This window comes from Salmo salar, chromosome ssa03, assembly GCF_905237065.1.
Source record: "Salmo salar chromosome ssa03, Ssal_v3.1, whole genome shotgun sequence".
In the NCBI taxonomy this organism is placed as follows: Eukaryota; Metazoa; Chordata; class Actinopteri; order Salmoniformes; family Salmonidae; genus Salmo; species Salmo salar.
In genome coordinates this window covers 93,690,665-93,710,832 of record NC_059444.1, presented here as the reverse complement: position 1 = coordinate 93,710,832, position 20,168 = coordinate 93,690,665, and the positions used below count along the sequence as shown (strand labels likewise).

General features: G+C 40.7%; 1 protein-coding gene across 6 annotated transcripts in view; it reads left to right on the top strand.

Annotated features, from left to right (window-relative positions):
* Positions 1-20,168, top strand: part of LOC106602015 (syntaxin-binding protein 4) — a 175,681-nt gene that overhangs the window by 44,349 nt on the left and 111,164 nt on the right. The window contains exon 1 of one of the 6 annotated variants that reach the window (XM_045715826.1): positions 14,312-14,739. The exons of the other annotated variants lie outside the window; for them this stretch is intronic. Coding sequence (XP_045571782.1) covers positions 14,693-14,739 — 47 coding nt within the window. The 5' untranslated portion in view covers positions 14,312-14,692. Of the gene's footprint in view, positions 1-14,311; positions 14,740-20,168 lie in introns of those variants that run through there. 6 annotated transcript variants of the gene reach the window in all.

The following is a 20,168-nucleotide window of genomic DNA, read 5'->3' as shown; positions in this document are numbered from 1 at the left end:
CCCTGATCCATCTTCTCTTACAGAACAGCACAGATTTAGGGGTAATAGTTAAGTCCTAAAATCTCCCTAAAATATATCCACCCAGGGTCAGGGTCAACAGGATAAACAGTATGGATGTTTAGGATCATAGAGAGAGAGTTTGTGGACTGACAGTAGCAGTTTGTGGTTGAGTTCTGAGCCTCAGCAATATGGCAGAGGCCATGTTAAGCTTCTCTTTATTGGTAGAGAAGGTATTAACATGATGCTAGCTACTCATCATAATAATGTTAAGCCCTCATCCTGGGCCTCTCTCTAGAAAACTGCATATTACCATTCATCATCAGGCCTGCGTCTCTAATGGTACCTATTCCCTATGTAGTGCACTACTTTTGACCCCGGCCCATAGGGCTTTGGTCAAAAGTAGTGCACTATATAGGAATTAGGGTTTCATTTGGGATGCAACTCAGGTCTTACTGTATCAATATATTATAGTTATCATCACCCCAGGTCTTACTGGATGGACCAATATATTATAGTTATCATCACCCCAGGTCTTTATCAATATATTATAGTTATCATCACCCCAGGTCTTTATCAATATATTATAGTTATCATCACCCCAGGTCTTTATCAATATATTATAGTTATCATCACCCCAGGACTTTATCAATATATTATAGTTATCATCACCCCAGGTCTTTATCAATATATTATAGTTATCATCACCCCAGGTCTTTATCAATATATTATAGTTATCATCACCCCAGGTCTTTATCAATATATTATAGTTATCATCACCCCAGGTCTTTATCAATATATTATAGTTATCATCACCCCAGGTCTTACTGGACCAATGTATTATAGTTATCATCACCCCAGGTCTTTATCAGTATATTATACTTATCATCACCCTATACTGGATCAATGTATTATAGTTATCATCACCCTTGGTCTTACTGTATCAATATATTATAGTTCTCATCACCCCAGGTCTTACTGTATCAATAAATTATAGTTATCATCACCCTAGGTCTTACTGGACCAATATATTATAGTTATCATCACCCCAGGTCTTACTGTATCAATATATTATAGTAATCATCACCCCAGGTCTTACTGTATCAATATATTATAGTAATCATCACCCCCGGGTCTTACTGCATCAATATATTATAGTTATCATCACCCCAGGTCTTACTGTATCAATATATTACAGTTATCATCACCCCAGGTCTTTATCAATATATTATAGTTATCATCACCCCAGGTCTTACTGTATCAATATATTATAGTTATCATCACCCCAGGTCTTACTGGATCAATATCTTATAGTTATCATCACCCCAGGTCTTTATCAATATATTATAGTTATCATCACCCCAGGTCTAACTGTATCAATATATTATAGTTATCATCACCCCAGGACTTACTGTATCAATATATTATAGTTATCATCACCCCAGGTCTTACTGGATCAATATCTTATAGTTATCATCACCCTAGGTCTTTATCAATATATTATAGTTCTCATCACCCCAGGTCTTACTGTATCAATATATTATAGTTATCATCAACCTAGGTCTTTATCAATATATTATAGTTATCATCACTGTCGGTCTTTCTGCATCAATATATTATAGTTATCATCACCCCAGGTCTTACTGTATCAATATATTACAGTTATCATCACCCTAGGACTTACTGGATCAATGTATTATAGTTATCATCACCCTTGGTCTTACTGTATCAATATATTAGAGTTCTCATCACCCTAGGTCTTATTGTATCAATATATTATAGTTCTCATCACCCCAGGTCTTACTGGATCAATATATTATAGTTATCATCACCCCAGGTCTTACTGGATCAATGTATTATAGTTATCATCACCCCAGGTCTTACTGGATCAATGTATTATAGTTATCATCACCCCAGGTCTTACTGTATCAATATATTATAGTTATCATCACCCTAGGTCTTACTGTATCAATATATTATAGTAATCATCACCCCAGGTCTTACTGTATCAATATATTACAGTTATCATCACCCCAGGTCTTTATCAATGTATTATAGTTATCATCACCCCAGGTCTTTATCAATATATTACAGTTATCATCACCCTAGGTCTTACTGGATCAATGTATTATAGTTATCATCACCCTTGGTCTTACTGTATCAATATATTAGAGTTCTCATCACCCCAGGTCTTATTGTATCAATATATTATAGTTCTCATCACCCCAGGTCTTACTGGATCAATATATTATAGTTATCATCACCCCAGGTCTTACTGGATCAATGTATTATAGTTATCATCACCCCAGGTCTTACTGTATCAATATATTATAGTTATCATCACCCTAGGTCTTACTGTATCAATATATTACAGTTATCATCACCCCAGGTCTTTATCAATGTATTATAGTTATCATCACCCCAGGTCTTTATCAATATATTATAGTTATCATCACCCCAGGTCTTACTGTATCAATATATTATAGTTATCATCACCCCAGGTCTTACTGTATCAATATATTATAGTTATCATCATCCCAGGTCTTACTGTATCAATATATTATAGTTATCATCATCCCAGGTCTTTATCAATATATTATAGTTATCATCACCCCAGGTCTTACTGTATCAATATGTTATAGCTATCATCACCCTAGGTCTTTATCAATGTATTATAGTAATCATCACCCCAGGTCTTTATCAATATATTATAGTTATCATCACCCTAGGTCTTTATCAATATATTATAGTTATCACCACCCTAGGTCTTTATCAATATATTATAGCTATCATCACCCCAGGTCTTACTGTATCAATATGTTATAGCTATCATCACCCTAGGTCTTTATCAATATATTATAGTTATCATCACCCTAGGTCTTTATCAATGTATTATAGTAATCATCACCCTAGGTCTTTATCAATATATTATAGTTATCATCACCCTAGGTCTGTATCAATGTATTATAGTAATCATCACCCTAGGTCTTACTGTATCAATATATTGTATTTAATAAATACAAATACACATGTAAAGTAATGAGATTCCATTTCATTCCTGCTCCACCTCATCATCCCTCTGTCACCCCCTTCTCCATCTCCCTCTCCTCTGTCGCTCAGCCCCTGTTTGGAGCTATTGATTTCTCTGTGAATGACTTCATTGGTGTTGATTTTCCCTGGACCAGCTATATGCCTTGTTCAGGACAGCCGGATGCTGACTGACTCTGGCCCAGGGGAAAGACCACCTGTTTTTAACCTCAACGACTATTGGCAGATGCTTGGCTTGCTTAGTGTGAATGGATGCTTGCAAAGCTGACTGTGTGTGTGTGTGTGTGTGTGTGTGTGTGAAGGAGGAGGACTGTTGGGTGTGTGTGTGTGTGTTGCTGTTTTCCCAAGAGAGAAGAAGAGACAAATTGGCTGGCTAGAGTTCGAAACTTCTAATTAGCTTGTTTAGCAGAGATAAATTATGTCCATTCTGATTCTGTTCTGTCCGTTCTGTTTCTGTTCTGATTCTGTTCTGTCTGTTCTGATTCCGTCCTGTTCATTCTGATTCTGTTCTGTCCATTTTGATTCTGTTCTGTTCATTCTGAATCTGTTTGGTCCGTTCTGATTCTGTTCCGTCCATTCTGACTCATTTCTGTCCATTTTGTTCAATCAACATCAGATCTATTTCAGCCCTTAATGTTATTTCATGCTTATAATGGACACCTCTTCTCCATCTGAAATGAATCAAAAGTTGGATCAAACATTAGATCTGAGACCTGTTCATAAACCCATTAAGGGTGTGAATTGACTGCTAGTAGAAAAGCCCTTTATGGCTGAACAAATATTATGTTGGTTCCCTTTTAAGGCAAAACAACTACACTATATATACAAAAGTATGTGGACACCCCTTCAAATGAGTGGATTCGGCTATTCCAGACACACCCTTTGCTGACAGGTGTACAAAATTGAGCACACAGCCACGCAATCTCCATAGACAAACATTATTAGTAGAATGGCCATACTTAAGAGCTCAGTGACTTTCAATGTGTCACCGTCATAGGATGCCACCTTTCCAACAAGTCAGTTTGTCAAATTTCTGCCCTGCTAGAGCTGCCCCGGTCAACTGTAAATGCTGTTATTGTGAAGTGGAGATGCCTAGTGGCAACAACGGCTCAGCCGCAAAGTGGTAGGCCACACAAGCTCACAGAACGGGACCGCGGAGTGCTGAAGCGCGATAGATAGATGACTATTTATTACAAATTTTAACTGCAAGGAAATATACAAAAAATTCAGAACTTGTTGAATACCTAATGCGGCCCCCGGGGAAAAGTGAGTTGGACACCCCTGGCTAGAGGTTTATTTGAAATTAGGCAATAGGACTACAATACTCCTGAAACTCTGCACTTGACTAGATATTCTCAACCCCAGTGCTGGGGTGTGTAGGCTTTTGTTCCAGCCCAGCAGTAACACATCGGATTCAACTAATCACCTAATTGTTGATATGTTGATTCAGGTGTGTTACTACTGGATTGGAGTTCAACAGTAAACACAGTAGACTCCTCCCCCCCCACCCATAGAGGGCAGCCTTGCTCCCATTATACACTTAACTGTAAACAGGTCAGAGTGATCTCTCTCTCTCGTGCTCCTTTGCAATAAGATGAACCCATTTCATCTGCGCTGCTGCTGGGTGAATCACTAGGAGAGAACCTCCATCAGACCCGGGTGTTGCCCTCCCTCCCTGCCTGGGCTGGGTGGCTCTGGGATGGGTCTCTCTTAGAGATGGGTTGGAGGGAGGTCTTGTGTGTGTTTATGGGCCTATGCCTCTGTGTGATGTCTCAATGTGGACGGGATAATCCCATAATCTGATAACAACCCACTGTGCAGATTTGGTGATTAAAGTTCTGATGAAAACTAACGCTAGTTGCCACGGCTGCTGGATGGAGGAGAAGAGGTGAATAAATCTTGGTGTGTGTGTGTCTCTGTCCAATGTGTGTGTGTGTGTGTGTGTGTGTGTGTGTGTGTGTGTGTGTGTGTGTGTGTGTGTGTGTGTGTGTGTGTGTGTGTGTGTGTGTGAGAGTCTATCTTCTTATGTTGCTTCTGTTCCTATCCCGATAATCCCAAAGTGTTTGTTTTCATCATCACAATAGTAGAGCTTTCTCACAGGAATTCTGATTCTGATTGACTTAAACAATATTCAGACTGGCTGATGGAGACAAACTATGTTTCTGTAAGGTTTGTCATCATTTAATCCCACTTGAATAGACTTAAACAGAACAACAATACACCAATTGTATAGCCTGTCAATTTTCACAAAATATGTAGAATATGTTTAAATATGCATAATTATGAATTGTTTATGTAATTCAGATAACAAACCTTGTGTAAAAACATATTTGGTGAAGCTTGAACTGAGCTACCTGACTGACTGACTGACTGACTGACTAGCCATTTGAACTGAACTACCTGACTGACTGACTGACTGACTAGCCATTTCAACTGAACTACCTGACTGACTGACTGACTGACTGACTAGCCATTTGAACTGAACTACCTGACTGACTGACTAGCTGACTGACTGACTGACTGACTAGCCATTTGAACTGAACTACCTGACTGACTGACTAGCTGACTAGCTGACTGACTAGCCATTTGAACTGAGCTACCTGACTGACTAGCCATTTCCTTGTTGTGGTGTGTGGTGTGTGGTGTAGCATTCTCTGTTATTTGATCCGACAGGAGGACAACATCCCCACAGTAAACACTGGAAACACAGATTGATGGTTGTGGTCAGCTGTCTGAATTGAATTTCCACTATTTTACAGTCACAGTAGGATGAAGCTTGAAACATAACACCAAGGCCAGACAACAACATGGAGACCCTGCCGCTCAGTTTCAGCTTTGCGTTTCATTCTGTAAATATGCCGTAACATTTTACTCTTAACTGACATTTATTTTACAGTTAACTGGAATTTCTAGTAAACTGGTAAAACATTTCCCGTTAACTGGTTTAACTGGTATTTTCCTGGTATTTACAGTCAGTATATGGTATTACAGTGTCTGGTACTTAAGCCTATTTCAAAGAATTCAGCTCAGTAGCTAACTAACCTCGTTCCCAGGCTCAGTTGCTACTGTATATAGCTTCCACAGACAAAGAGGCAGCCAGTGGGCTAGATTAATAGCTAATGAACTACCTAGTACTAAATGGTTTGCTAAATGTGTTCAGCTGTGTGATGTTTTCATCTTCTGACCTTCAACGGAAATGGCATTAGCCTACCAGCGAGTTTGTGAGAGTTTGCTAGCAAGCTGAACTACGTTTAATGTGAATTGCATTATCAGTTTCCGTGGTACATTTGTTACTGTGAATCTTGTAATGAATCAACATAGACTGTGAGCTGAATGGAGATTCTACAGTAGTATCTAAGACCATAGTGATATAGGAATCACTGATACGTTAATCTGAGACAATTGCACTTCCATCTTCAGTCCATTTAGTATAACAGTGTAACAGTGGTGTTTAATGAATCCCCATAGACTGTGAGCTGAATAGCATGGAGATTTGACAGTAGTAAGCTCCTACAGTGTATTTTGGTGCTGGTCCTGTGTGGCTCAGTCGTTAAGAGCGTGACGCTGGCAACGCCAAGGTCATGGGGTCAGTTTCTGCTGGGATGGTAAACACACACTAAAAGTGTACTGTATTGTCAGTGCTTCTGGATGAAAACATCTGTCAAGTAGCATACTGTAGCAATCCTCGCTAATAAGCCACGTTAAAATTCCCACCAAGTGGGTTAACCCTATCAGCGCGATTCATAGCTTGTTTGTCTTTCACGCAAGCGACCTGGGTCCCTGGCCCTGTCCCTCCATTCACTGTAATATATTATTTTCTATTTTTCCAGCTACACCCCTGCATACAGGTACCATTATTCACATAAACAGTGGGTAGACAGTGAATAGGGTAGAGTAAAGAGTAGTGGAATATGTTGATGTAACCAGTGTGTTAGTGCAGTAGAGTAAAGAGTAGTGGAATATGTTGATGTAACCAGTGTGTTAGTGTAGTAGAGTAAAGAGTAGTGGAATATGTTGATGTAACCAGTGTGTTAGTGTAGTAGAGTAAAGAGTAGTGGAATATGTTGATGTAACCAGTGTGTTAGTGTAGTAGAGTAAAGAGTAGTGGAATATGTTGATGTAACCAGTGTGTTAGTGTAGTAGAGTAAAGAGTAGTGGAATATGTTGATGTAACCAGTGTGTTAGTGTAGTAGAGTAAAGAGTAGTGGAATATGTTGATGTAACCAGTGTGTTAGTGTAGTAGAGTAAAGAGTAGTGGAATATGTTGATGTAACCAGTGTGTTAGTGTAGTAGAGTAAAGAGTAGTGGAATATGTTGATGTAACCAGTGTGTTAGTGCAGAGTTCAAGGCAGTCCTGTCAGTCTGAGTCTCACTATGATGGATAGAGGGGGAAAACAGCAAGCACACAGGATTTGATAAACTGCCCTGTGTGCAACCCAGGTCCCTCTCTTCCTCTCTTTCCCTTCTTCTCTCTCTATCTCTCTCTCTCTTTCTCTGTTTCTCTCTCATTCTCTCTCTCTGTCTCTCTCTCTCTCTCTCTTTCTGTCTCTCTCTTTCCCTCTCTCTTTCTCTGACTCAGCTACACAGGCACAAGGGCACACACCTACATGCACACACAAACACACACACACACACACACACACACACACACACACACACACACACACACACACACACACACACACACACACACACACACACACACACACATCATTAATCACATGGTGGAAGTGTGTGCTTGTGTGTGTGTGTGTGCGTGCACGTGTGTGTGGGATTGACGATGTGTGATTTAGGATGGAAGAGTGTGTTTTTATTTCAGGTCCTAAATGAATTGTTGATGGGTGAATGTTTTTTTGTGGATTTACTGTAGTTGAAGCTGCTTTTAACCTTTTACTGCAGTGGGCTAAATCAGGGTCACACAGAGGGTTTCTGGGTAGTCTTAAACAAATCTACTGTGAAACTAAAGTATACACCCCAAACACATGGTTCTGGACTTAAAGAAAGAAGACACCTGTACCATGTCAGATACAGAGTTTACATGTATTACATGTTGAGATTGCATCCCAATATTACACTTAATATATATTGAACAAAAATATAAATGCAACATGTAACAATTTCAACACTTTTACTGAGTTACCGTTCAAGGAAATCGGTCAATTGAAATAAATAAATTAGGCCCTAATCTATGGATTTTACATGGCTCAGCAGGGGCACAGCCATGGGTGGGCATGGGAGGAGCCAGGCCCGGCCAATCAGAATGAGTTTACCCCACAAAGGGGATTTATTACAGACAGAAATACTCCTCAGTTTCATCAGCGGTCCAGGTGGCTGGTCTCAGACCATCCCACAGGTGAATAAACCGGATGTGGAGGTCCAGGGCTGGCATGGTTACACGTGGTCTGCAATTATGAGACCGGTTATACGTACTGGCAAATTCTCTAAAACAACATTGCAGGCGGTTTATGGTAGAGAAATGAACATTCAATTCTCTGGCAACAGCTCTCGTGGACATTCCTGCAGTCAGCATGCCAACTGCACGCTCCCTCAAAACTTGAGACATCAATGGCATTGTGTTGTGTGACAAAGCTGCACATTTTAGAGTGGCCTTTTATTGTCACCAGCACAAGGTGCACCTGTGTAATGATCATGCTGTTTAATAATCTTCATTATATGCCACACCTGTCAGGTGGATGGATTATCTTGACAAAGGAGAAATGTTCACGAACAGGCATGTAAACAAATTTGTGCACAAACTTTGTGCGTATGGAAAAATGTAGGGATTTTTTTATTTCAGCTCATGAAACATGGGACCAACATTTTACATGTTGTGTTTATATTTTTGTTCAGTATACATCACAGAAGACTGAAATATAACAAAACCATTTGACATACAACCACTGGATTGTCAGCGTTTGACTGCAGGAAAGATCTACAGGATGTCTGTTCATCTGTCCTGTCTGTTCATTTGTATTGATCTTATCCAATAGAAGGACTGTCTTATTTTACTGCAGAAATTACATCACAATATGATAAAAACACGGCCACCAAATCTGTCATCTGCCTTACACACACACACACACACACACACACACACACACACACACACACACACACACACACACACACACACACACACACACACACACACACACACACACGTACATACACACACACACACACACACACACACACACACACACACACACACACACACACACACACACACACCACGTAGATCACTTTAAATTGCAGTGCTTTCTCACAGAGTGGTAGCGTTAATCTACAGCAACGCGGCCCGTTGACACTGCCTGTACCATGGGAAAGGACGAGTGGGGACAGAGATGAACATTTAAACCAAGGTTTGACATGTATCATTAGTGCGTCAATCATGTATATACTGCAGTCATCTGTTGTGCTGAATCATATTTAGGAACAGTATGTGACAATATTTATATCTGGTCCTTCTCTCTCCGATTCCAAGGACATGTTGTCTTGGCTACAGGTTATTTATCTTTATCTGGGTCAACAAACAAATTCTGGACGTCTTGGAAACCGTCACCAGTTAGCCTGGCTACATGTCTGGTTTCATGGTCACCAGTCCTACATGGTGGCCCTGCCAGTTGCCAGGCAACATGAAGTCAGTTTGGCTGAACTAGACTGGCAACCAGTTTGCTGTCTAGTCCTAACCCCGGTCTCTGGCCCTTGGTCAAGCCAGGATTTTTTTTTCTCTCATTGTTATGGCAAACCATGGCACTGTTTTTTACTTGACACATGTCCTGGTGTATGTTGTTTGGAACTAAATGTTTGCTGTCTTCTTGACCAGGGCTCAGATGAGATGTTCATGTCGATGAGACTTCCCTTCCATGATGCACGCTGGCCCTGCCAGTTGCCAGACAACAGAACATCAGTTTGGCTGAGACACAACTAGACGGCAGCCACCAGTCTGCAAATTAGATTTCTGAAGAGAAAGTGTTGGGAGTGTTGTACTGTACTTCTATCGTTCGCAGCATGGCCATCCTTGCCTCCTAACCCCATTCCCTGGCCCCTGGTCAAGGATGCTGCTTTGGGTCTTTGGCCCCTAATCAAATCCACAGGATTACTCTGGGGGACTTCCAGATCCAGTATCTCTGAGCTGCTCCAGTATGGTCATCACTATCTGGTCATACTAAGGAGGATGGAAGTATGACTCTTTCTCTTCAAACATGTTATTTAACAGCTAGCCCTAACCCTATCCCTAACCCTAACCCTAACCCTAGCCAGAAGTATATATGAGTGTAGAATTGTAGTTGGCGCAGGCTATACTAAGTCAAGGACAGGTTGTGATGTGTCTGTGATGTGTCTGTGGTGTGTCTGTGATGTGTCTGTGATGTGATGTCATGTTTCCGTGGTGTGTCGGTGGTGTGTCTGTGGTGTGTCGGTGGTGTGATGTGTCTGTGATGTGTCTGTGGTGTGTCTGTGATGTGATGGAATGTGTCTGTGGTGTGTCTGTGATGTGATGTGTCTGTGATGTGTCTGTGATGTGTCTGTGATGTGTCTGTGATGTGATGTCATGTGTCTGTGATGTGTCTGTGGTGTGATGTCATGTGTCTGTGATGTGTCTGTGGTGTGATGTCATGTGTCTGTGGTGTGTCTGTGATGTGATCTGATGCGATGTCATGTGTCTGTGATGTGTCTGTGGTGTGTCTGTGATGTGATCTGATGTGATGTCATGTGTCTGTGACATGTCTGTGATGTGTCTGTGATGTGTCTGTGATGTGTCTGTGGTGTGTCTGTGGTGTGTCTGTGATGTGATGTCATGTGTCTGTGATGTGTCTGTGGTGTGATGTCATGTGTCTGTGATGTGTCTGTGGTGTGTCTGTGATGTGATCTGATGCGATGTCATGTGTCTGTGATGTGTCTGTGGTGTGTCTGTGATGTGTCTGTGGTGTGATCTGATGCGATGCCATGTGTCCGTGATGTGTCTGTGGTGTGTCTGTGGTGTGTCTGTGATGTGATCTGATGCGATGTCATGTGTCTGTGGTGTGTCTGTGGTGTGTCTGTGGTGTGTCTGTGATGTGTCTGTGATGTGATGTCATGTGTCTGTGATGTGTCTGTGATGTGATGTCATCTGTCTGTGATGTGTCTGTGAGGTTTAAGATAGCTGTTGTTCAGCTTCCCCTATTGTGTGTGTGAAGGGGATTTTAAGTAAACCCCCACTGTGCTGTGTAGCCAGCAAGGCACTCCAGGGTTTTAAGTAAACCCCCACTGTGCTGTGTAGCCAGCAAGGCACTCCCTACCAATGTCTTGTCTGTCCTGTATCACCAAAGATTTTACTGTCCTGTATCACCAAAGACTTACCTGTCCTGTATCACCAAAGACTTTACTGTCCTGTATCACCAAAGACTTACCTGTCCTGTATCACCAAAGACTTACCTGTCCTGTATCACCAAAGATTTTACTGTCCTGTATCACCAAAGACTTTACTGTCCTGTATCACCAAAGACTTTACTGTTCTGTATCACCAAATACTTTACTGTCCTGTATCACCAGACTTTACTGTCTTGTATCACCAAATACTTTACTGTCCTGTATCACCAACGACTTTACTGTCCTTTATCACCAGACTTTACTGTCCTGTATCACCAAAGACTTTACTGTCCTGTATCACCAGACTTTACTGTCTTGTATCACCAAATACTTTACTGTCCTGTATCACCAACGACTTTACTGTCCTTTATCACCAGACTTTACTGTCCTGTATCACCAGACTTTACTGTCCTTTATCACCAGACTTTACTGTCCTTTATCACCAGACTTTACTGTCCTGTATCACCAAATACTTTACTGTCCTGTATCACCAACGACTTTACTGTCCTTTATCACCAGACTTTACTGTCCTGTATCACCAGACTTTACTGTCCTGTATCACCAGACTTTACTGTCCTGTATCACCAAAGACTTTACTGTCCTGTATCACCAGACTTTACTGTGCTTTATCACCAAATACTTTACTGTCCTGTATCACCAGACTTTACTGTCCTGTATCACCAGACTTTACTGTCCTGTATCACCAGACTTTACTGTCCTGTATCACCAAAGACTTTACTGTCCTTTATCACCAGACTTTACTGTCCTGTATCACCAGACTTTACTGTCCTGTATCACCAGACTTTACTGTCCTGTATCACCAAAGACTTTACTGTCCTTTATCACCAGACTTTACTGTCCTGTATCACCAGACTTTACTGTCCTTTATCACCAGACTTTACTGTCCTGTATCACCAGACTTTACTGTCCTGTATCACCAGACTTTACTGTCCTGTATCACCAAAGACTTTACTGTCCTTTATCACCAGACTTTACTGTCCTGTATCACCAGACTTTACTGTCCTGTATCACCAGACTTTACTGTCCTGTATCACCAAAGACTTTACTGTCCTTTATCACCAGACTTTACTGTCCTTTATCACCAGACTTTACTGTCCTGTATCACCAGACTTTACTGTCCTGTATCACCAGACTTTACTGTCCTGTATCACCAGACTTTACTGTCCTGTATCACCAGACTTTACTGTCCTGTATCACCAGACTTTACTGTCCTGTATCACCAGACTTTACTGTCCTGTATCACCAGACTTTACTGTCCTGTATCACCAGACTTTACTGTCCTGTATCACCAGACTTTACTGTCCTTTATCACCAGACTTTACTGTCCTGTATCACCAGACTTTACTGTCCTGTATCACCAGACTTTACTGTCCTGTATCACCAAAGACTTTACTGTCCTTTATCACCAGACTTTACTGTCCTGTATCACCAGACTTTACTGTCCTTTATCACCAGACTTTACTGTCCTGTATCACCAGACTTTACTGTCCTGTATCACCAGACTTTACTGTCCTGTATCACCAGACTTTACTGTCCTGTATCACCAGACTTTACTGTCCTGTATCACCAGACTTTACTGTCCTGTATCACCAGACTTTACTGTCCTTTATCACCAGACTTTACTGTCCTGTATCACCAGACTTTACTGTCCTGTATCACCAGACTGTACTGTCCTGTATCACCAGACTTTACTGTCCTGTATCACCAGACTTTACTGTCCTTTATCACCAGACTTTACTGTCCTGTATCACCAGACTTTACTGTCCTGTATCACCAGACTTTACTGTCCTTTATCACCAGACTTTACTGTCCTGTATCACCAGACTTTACTGTCCTGTATCACCAGACTTTACTGTCCTGTATCACCAGACTTTACTGTCCTGTATCACCAGACTTTACTGTCCTTTATCACCAGACTTTACTGTCCTTTATCACCAGACTTTACTGTCCTTTATCACCAGACTTTACTGTCCTTTATCACCAGACTTTACTGTCCTGTATCACCAGACTTTACTGTCCTTTATCACCAGACTTTACTGTCCTTTCTTAGAGAGTTAGGCTAGATGACCGTTCAATAGTACCTCTCTCATTCTCTGATTCTCTCTGTCCCACGCTCTCTCTCCTTTTGTATTGTGTTGTGTTATGTTGTATTGTATTGCATTGTATTGTATTGTGTTGAGTTGTGTTTTGTTGTGGACTCAACATAGAGCTGTGTACAAATTATAATCCTGTTATTACCTAATTAATAGTCCAGACTGACTGGATCACAGAGAGAGAGACAGGAAGTGCTCTCAGGGTAGGATTCTCAGAACAGGATAACACACAGACACACACACACATCCACAGACAAACATGATTATGTGTGCAGACAGACAGCGGATGGACAGACAGACAGATGGACAGACACGTGTACACTGAACAGGTACACACACACACAAACACAGACGCACCCCGGATCACATCACTACTCTAGTTTATAAGTAATATCAATGGATCTAATGTCTCAAGAGATTAAATGTTTGTGTCCAAATGGAGTGACTTTTGTTGGATAAAACGTTCGTCCCCCACCTGGCTTTATTGTTAGCCAAATGTTATGTTTTTCCAAACAGCAAACTGAAACTTAAGAGTTGTCTGGACCAGGGACATGTTGTGTTTATGCAACTCTATGCAACAAAAGGCTCACAATTGGACAGACAGCAGACGGTTAATGCAAAATAAGAGCCATATAAAGCAATTCGTGACAGGCTTAGTCCTTATCCAACGCTATCAGGCCTCAGAGTGTCTCTGGTCCAGGCTTATGTCGAGCGGCTACTGTAAAAGCAACCAAAGGTCCCTACAGAAGCTTTTCTCTTAACATCTAGGCTACAGCTGTCCATACATATGCCAACACATTCTTTAAACAAACTTTCAGACTGACCAACCGACGATAAAATATGTAATAATAATTTCTGAATAGCCTACTAGAAAATTTACTTTATTGTTTTTTGGTTTTGCTGGCTCCCGTTTCATTCCGTAAGAGAAGAGAGGGCCATAAAGAAAGATGTTTTAATCTATTGAAGTCGGTGACGTTTTAGAACGTTGGAACGACGATCCGTTAACTGCGCGCGGTATTAGAGGGCTGCAGGCAGATGATCATGTGGCTCGAGCGAAAGGAAGACCCCTGCGCACGGAGCGGCTGAGAGCGGGCTTTGGTGGACTCCCGAAGGGGGGATGAAATAGAATTCAACGGTGCCTGGCGACCGACCGACCGACCGTCGACTGAACTATTGGAGTCAAAATGCCAACGTTTTCTGTCATGTACAAAGGAGCAGTTATCATTAGCAGGTAAATTCCCGTGAAGAGAGGAAGAGGGAGCGGAGCAGGTGGTTGTGAAAGAATGATGATGTGCTTTACAAAGCCGCTTTTTACCTTTTTGAACACTTGCCCACGTTTTTTTTTTATATAGGAATACTAGGCTATTATTGAAACAGTTGATGACCAGAATGTAATTTGTTTCTTCTGGTTTAGGCTGTCAATTTATTGAAAACTGATTTTAAAGCGCGCCTTTGAATCATGCGTTTCAAAGCTGCTGTCCGTTACTCGTGAGCATGTTGACATGTTCAAAGGATTGTAAATCTCCACCGCAGATGCCCGATAGATAACAAATTCTGTTTTGATAGTGAAATTCACTGTAGAATACATTCATTTTTTGTTGTGAACACAATATATAATGTAGTCAAAACAAATGTATTAGAAAAATACAATTTTTTTTGCAGTTTTGATCAATTCCAATAATGTTTGGAGTTGTGTTGCGAGGCTAATTTGTTGTTGATAAAGAACAAATGTAATACTAGTATATTTTACCCAGTGTGTAGTCTATCTTTAGTATATTTTACCCAGTGTGTAGTCTATCTTTAGTGTATTTTACCCAGTGTGTAGTCTATCTTTAGTGTATTTTACCCAGTGTGTAGTCTATCTTTAGTGTATTTTACCCAGTGTGTAGTCTATCTTTAGTGTATTTTACCCAGTGTGTAGTCTATCTTTAGTGTATTTTACCCAGTGTGTAGTATATCTTTAGTGTATTTTACCCAGTGTGTAGTCTATCTTTAGTGTATTTTACCCAGTATTATTACACTACATTGTAGCCTGTTATGGATGCATTTGGGAAGTTAATGCCAAAACCCAGTATTATTGTATTATTTTGACCCTCTGTTAGACATTTGCTATGTAACAACAGTTAGTCCAATCTGACCTGAAACGGAACCAAAAAGGAAATCAGGATTTTAGTCTTAACTACCCCAAATCTCCAAATGAAAACGTTGAAAGGAGAATTAGTGGGGAATTTGGCAAGGCTGTTCAACGTGTTTACTTTGCAGTCCTGGTGCCAATATGAGCTGATTTCACAGAGAGAATAGACAAAATAGAAAATATAGCCAGAATAGAGAGGGATTGGTGGCAATAATACAACAAATGGTTTCCTAAATGGTGCGTTTGGACTCTCTGTCCAATGATGGGCTACAGCTACAGTAGTTGATACTGGACTGAGTCTGAAGCCATGGGTTCTGGCTAAAGATATTGGCTAGCGATATTGTGTGGTTTTATTACTATGCGTCAAGGTTCCACAAGGAAATATGAAATCACTTTTGTTGTGACATACAGCAGATCCAAAACATGTGGGAAGAACCATTCAACCATAAGAATAACACTCCTGTTGTGGACGTCAGAGAAGTACAGGATCTGTCCATGTCTTCTGCTGTGTGATTAGTGTACCGTGTTCCCCTCCTCTCTCAGATGATTATCAGACAGCTTTCTAGTCAATGGACAAAGACAAATCTGCTTTGTTTCTGTGTTGATTTGGGTTGTCATTTGGTGGCTACAGATAGTGTTTGGTTTATCAGTTGGGTCACAACGGTGTAACAAGGGTTAACAATTTGGTTCATAGTAGACCAGGGTTCTCCAACCCTGTTTCTGGAGAGCTACTGTCCTGAAACCTACAGGAGGGTGGCTTTCCAGTAACAAGGTTGGAATTAAAACCTACAGGAGGGTTGCTCTGTAGGAACAGGGTTGGAGTGTAAACCTACAGGAGGGTAGCTCTCCAGGAACAGGGTTGCAGTTAAAACCTACAGGAGGGTAGCTCTCCAGGAACAGGGTTGGAGTTAAAACCTACAGGAGTGTAGCTCTCCAGGAACAGGGTTGCAGTTAAAACCTACAGGAAGGTAGCTCTCCAGGAACAGGGTTGCAGTTAAAACCTACAGTAGGGTGGCTTTCTAGGAACAGGGTTGGAGTTAAAACCAACAGGAGGTTAGCTCTCCAGAAAAAGGGTTGGAGAGAATCTGTAGTAGACCAACAATGTTTGGGAATCACAGGGATTCCCCTCCTCTTAATACCATAGAAGTACGATGATGGAGCAGTGTCTAGTATATTTGTATCTATGCTGTATTCTTATTACCAGATGGCTCAGTGTCTTGTATCTTTGTATCTACAGTTGAAGTCAGACGTTTACATACACCTTAGCCAAATACATTTAAACTCTGTTTTTCACAATTCCTGACATTTAATCCTAGTAAAAATTCCCTGTCTTAGGTCAGTTAGTATCACCACTTTATTTTAAGAATGTGAAATGTCAGAATAAGAGTAGAGAGAATTATTTATTTCAGTTTTTATTTCTTTCATCACATTTCCAGTGGGTCAGAAGTTTACATACACTCAATTAGTATTTGGTAGCATTGCCTTTAAATTGTTTCGGGTAGCCTTCCACAAGCTTCCCACAATAAGTTGGGTGAATTTTGGCCCATTCCTCCTGATAGAGCTGGTGCAACTGAGTCAGGTTTGTAGGCCTCCTTGCTCGCACACACTTTTTCAGTTCTGCCCACACATTTTCTATGGGATTGAGGTCAGGGCTTTGTGATGGCCACTCCAATACCTTGACTTTGTTGTCCTTAAGCCATTTTGCCACAACTTTGGAATTATGCTTGGGGTCATTGTCCATTTGTAAGACCCCATTTGCGACCAAGCTTTAACTTCCTGACTGATGTCTTGAGATGTTGCTTCAATATATCCACATAATTTTCCTCCCTCATGATGCCATCTATTTTGTGAAGTGCACCAGTCCCTCCTGCAGCAAAGTACCCCCACAACATGATGCTGCCACCTCCGTGCTTCACGGTTGGGTTGGTGTTCTTCGGCTTGCAAGCATCCCCCTTTTTCCTCCAAACATAATGATGGTCATTATGACCAAACAGTTCTATTTTTGTTTAATCAGACCAGAGGACATTTCTCCAAAAAGTACTATCTTTGTCCCCATGTGCAGTTGCAAACCATAGTCTGACTTTTTTATGGTGGTTTATAGCAGTGGCTTCTACCTTGCTGAGCGGCCTTTCCAGGTTATGTCGATACAGGACTCGTTTTACTGTGGATATAGATACTTTTCTACCTGTTTCTTCCAGCATCTTCACAGGGTCCTTTGCTGTTGTTCTGGGATTGATTTGAACTTTTTACACCAAAGTACGTTCATCTCTAGGAGACAGAACGCGTCTCCTTCCTGAGCGGTATGACGGCTGCGTGGTCCCATGGTGTTTATACTTGCGTACTATTGTTTGTACAGATGAACGTGGTACCTTCAGGTGTTTGGAAATTGCTCCCATGGATGAACCAGACTTGTGGATGTCTACAATTTTCTTTCTGAGGTCTAGGCTGATTTCTTTTGATTTTCCCATGGTGTCAAGCAAAGAGGCACTGAGTTTGAAGGTAGGCCTTGAAATACATCCACAGGTACATCTCCAATTGACTCAAATTATGTCAATTAGCCTATCAGAATCTTCTAAAGCCATGACATAATTTTCTGGAATTTTCCAAGCTGTTTAAAGGCACAGCCTCTGACCCACTGGAATTGAGATACAATGAACTATAAGTGAAATAATCTGTCTGTAAACAATTGTTGGAAAAATGACTTGTGTCATGCACAAAGTAGATGTCCTAACCGACTTGCCAAAACGATAGTTTGTTAACAAGAAATTTGTGGAGTGGTTGAAAAACGAGTTTTAATGACTCCAACCTAAGTGTATGTAAACTTCCGACTTCAACTGTATGTTGTATGCTTAATGCCACATGGTTCAGTGTCTAGTATCATTGTATCTATGCTGTATTCTTACTGCCACATGGTTCAGTGTCTAGTATCTTTGTATCTATGCTGTATTCTTAGTGCCACATGGTTCAGTGTTTGTGTCACTCCTCTCCACTCAAATATGTTAATCAGAAATGTCTAGTCAGTGGACGAAGATGGCTGCTTTGTTTCTCTATTGACTTGGGTTGTCATTTGGTGGAGGTGGTAGTGGGTTGATGTTCTGTTAAACTTTTAAACCCACAGCTCTAAGACTCTAAGAATCAATGCTTTGGTTCTAGAAGAGCAGAGCAGACTGAATGTTCCAGCCTCCAGGTGCTGAAGTGGTGCTCTTTATCTTCATAAAGGTCCTCTATTAGGCCTGAATAGATAATACAATCTGCAGTAGGCCTATAGTAGAGAATTGTGATGAGGTTTATCTTCATCAGGTAAAGGTCCTCTATTAGACCTGCATACTACCAGAAGTACTCTACCATTCATCAACACAAAACTACTGTTTTTTCTTCTTCTCAATGCTCTCCTAAAAAACACATACCTCCTTATGACTTCCTTCTTTCCAAACATTCACTTTCTATCCCTAAAGCCAACGTTTGGTCTACCCACGTTCACCAACGACTTCAATACTCAACCCTCTAATGACAGTGGCTTGCTTGGTTCATTTGTACAACCTCTCATTGTCTTAGTGACAGGAGTCTTTTGTCCTCTGTGACGTGTCCATGGAGCCGCTCACGCTGAAATATTGATATTCCCCACTGCCCCGGGGGGCTGAATCAGAAGGCTAGATCCCATACCCCGAGAGATTGTGCAGATTGTCATTGCTTACCAGTACCTCCATGGTTCACACAGCAGCTCTATACCAGCTCTACCGAAACATACAATAACACCATATAAGACCTCAAGAACACTACAAGAACACCACAATGAGAAATATTTTACTGTGTTAGGGCCTATCATTCATAGTTTGTGTATGAATATACTCAATGGAAATAGGTTAAATACTTTGTCATTTTTTTCATTGATAGTTTTGGAATAATATACTGTATATACAGTCAGGTCAATCATTATTGACACCCTTGATAAAGATATACAGTAATGACTGTATAAAGTAAATAATTAAAATACTGAGGTATATTGTATGCTCAAATATTCTTATAAATAAAGTAGTCAAACGTTTAGTATTTGGTCCCATATTCCTAGCATTCAATGATTGCATCAAGCTTGTGACTCTACAAACTTGTTGGATGCATTTGCAGTTCATTTTGGTTGTATTTCAGATAATTTCTTCCCAATAGAAATGAATGGTAAATAAGGTATTGTGTCATTTTGGAGTCACTTTTATTGGTAAAAAGAATATAATGTTTCTAACCACTTCTAAATGAATGTGGATGCCAATAGAGAAACACAGGTGAATTTAGACGCAAATTCACCTGTGTTTCTCTATTGGCCTTTTGTGCTTTACTCTGTAACTTTCTCAATGATCATTATTCACGAGGTATTCAGAATAATCCGTAAATCATGGTAGCATCCACATTCAGACAGACAGTACCTGGTTTTCCTTTAGGATTTTGCCTGTGCTTATCTCTATTCCGTTTATTTCTAAACCTAAAAAAACTCTAGTCTTTACCGAAGATAAGTATACCCATGAATCAAATCA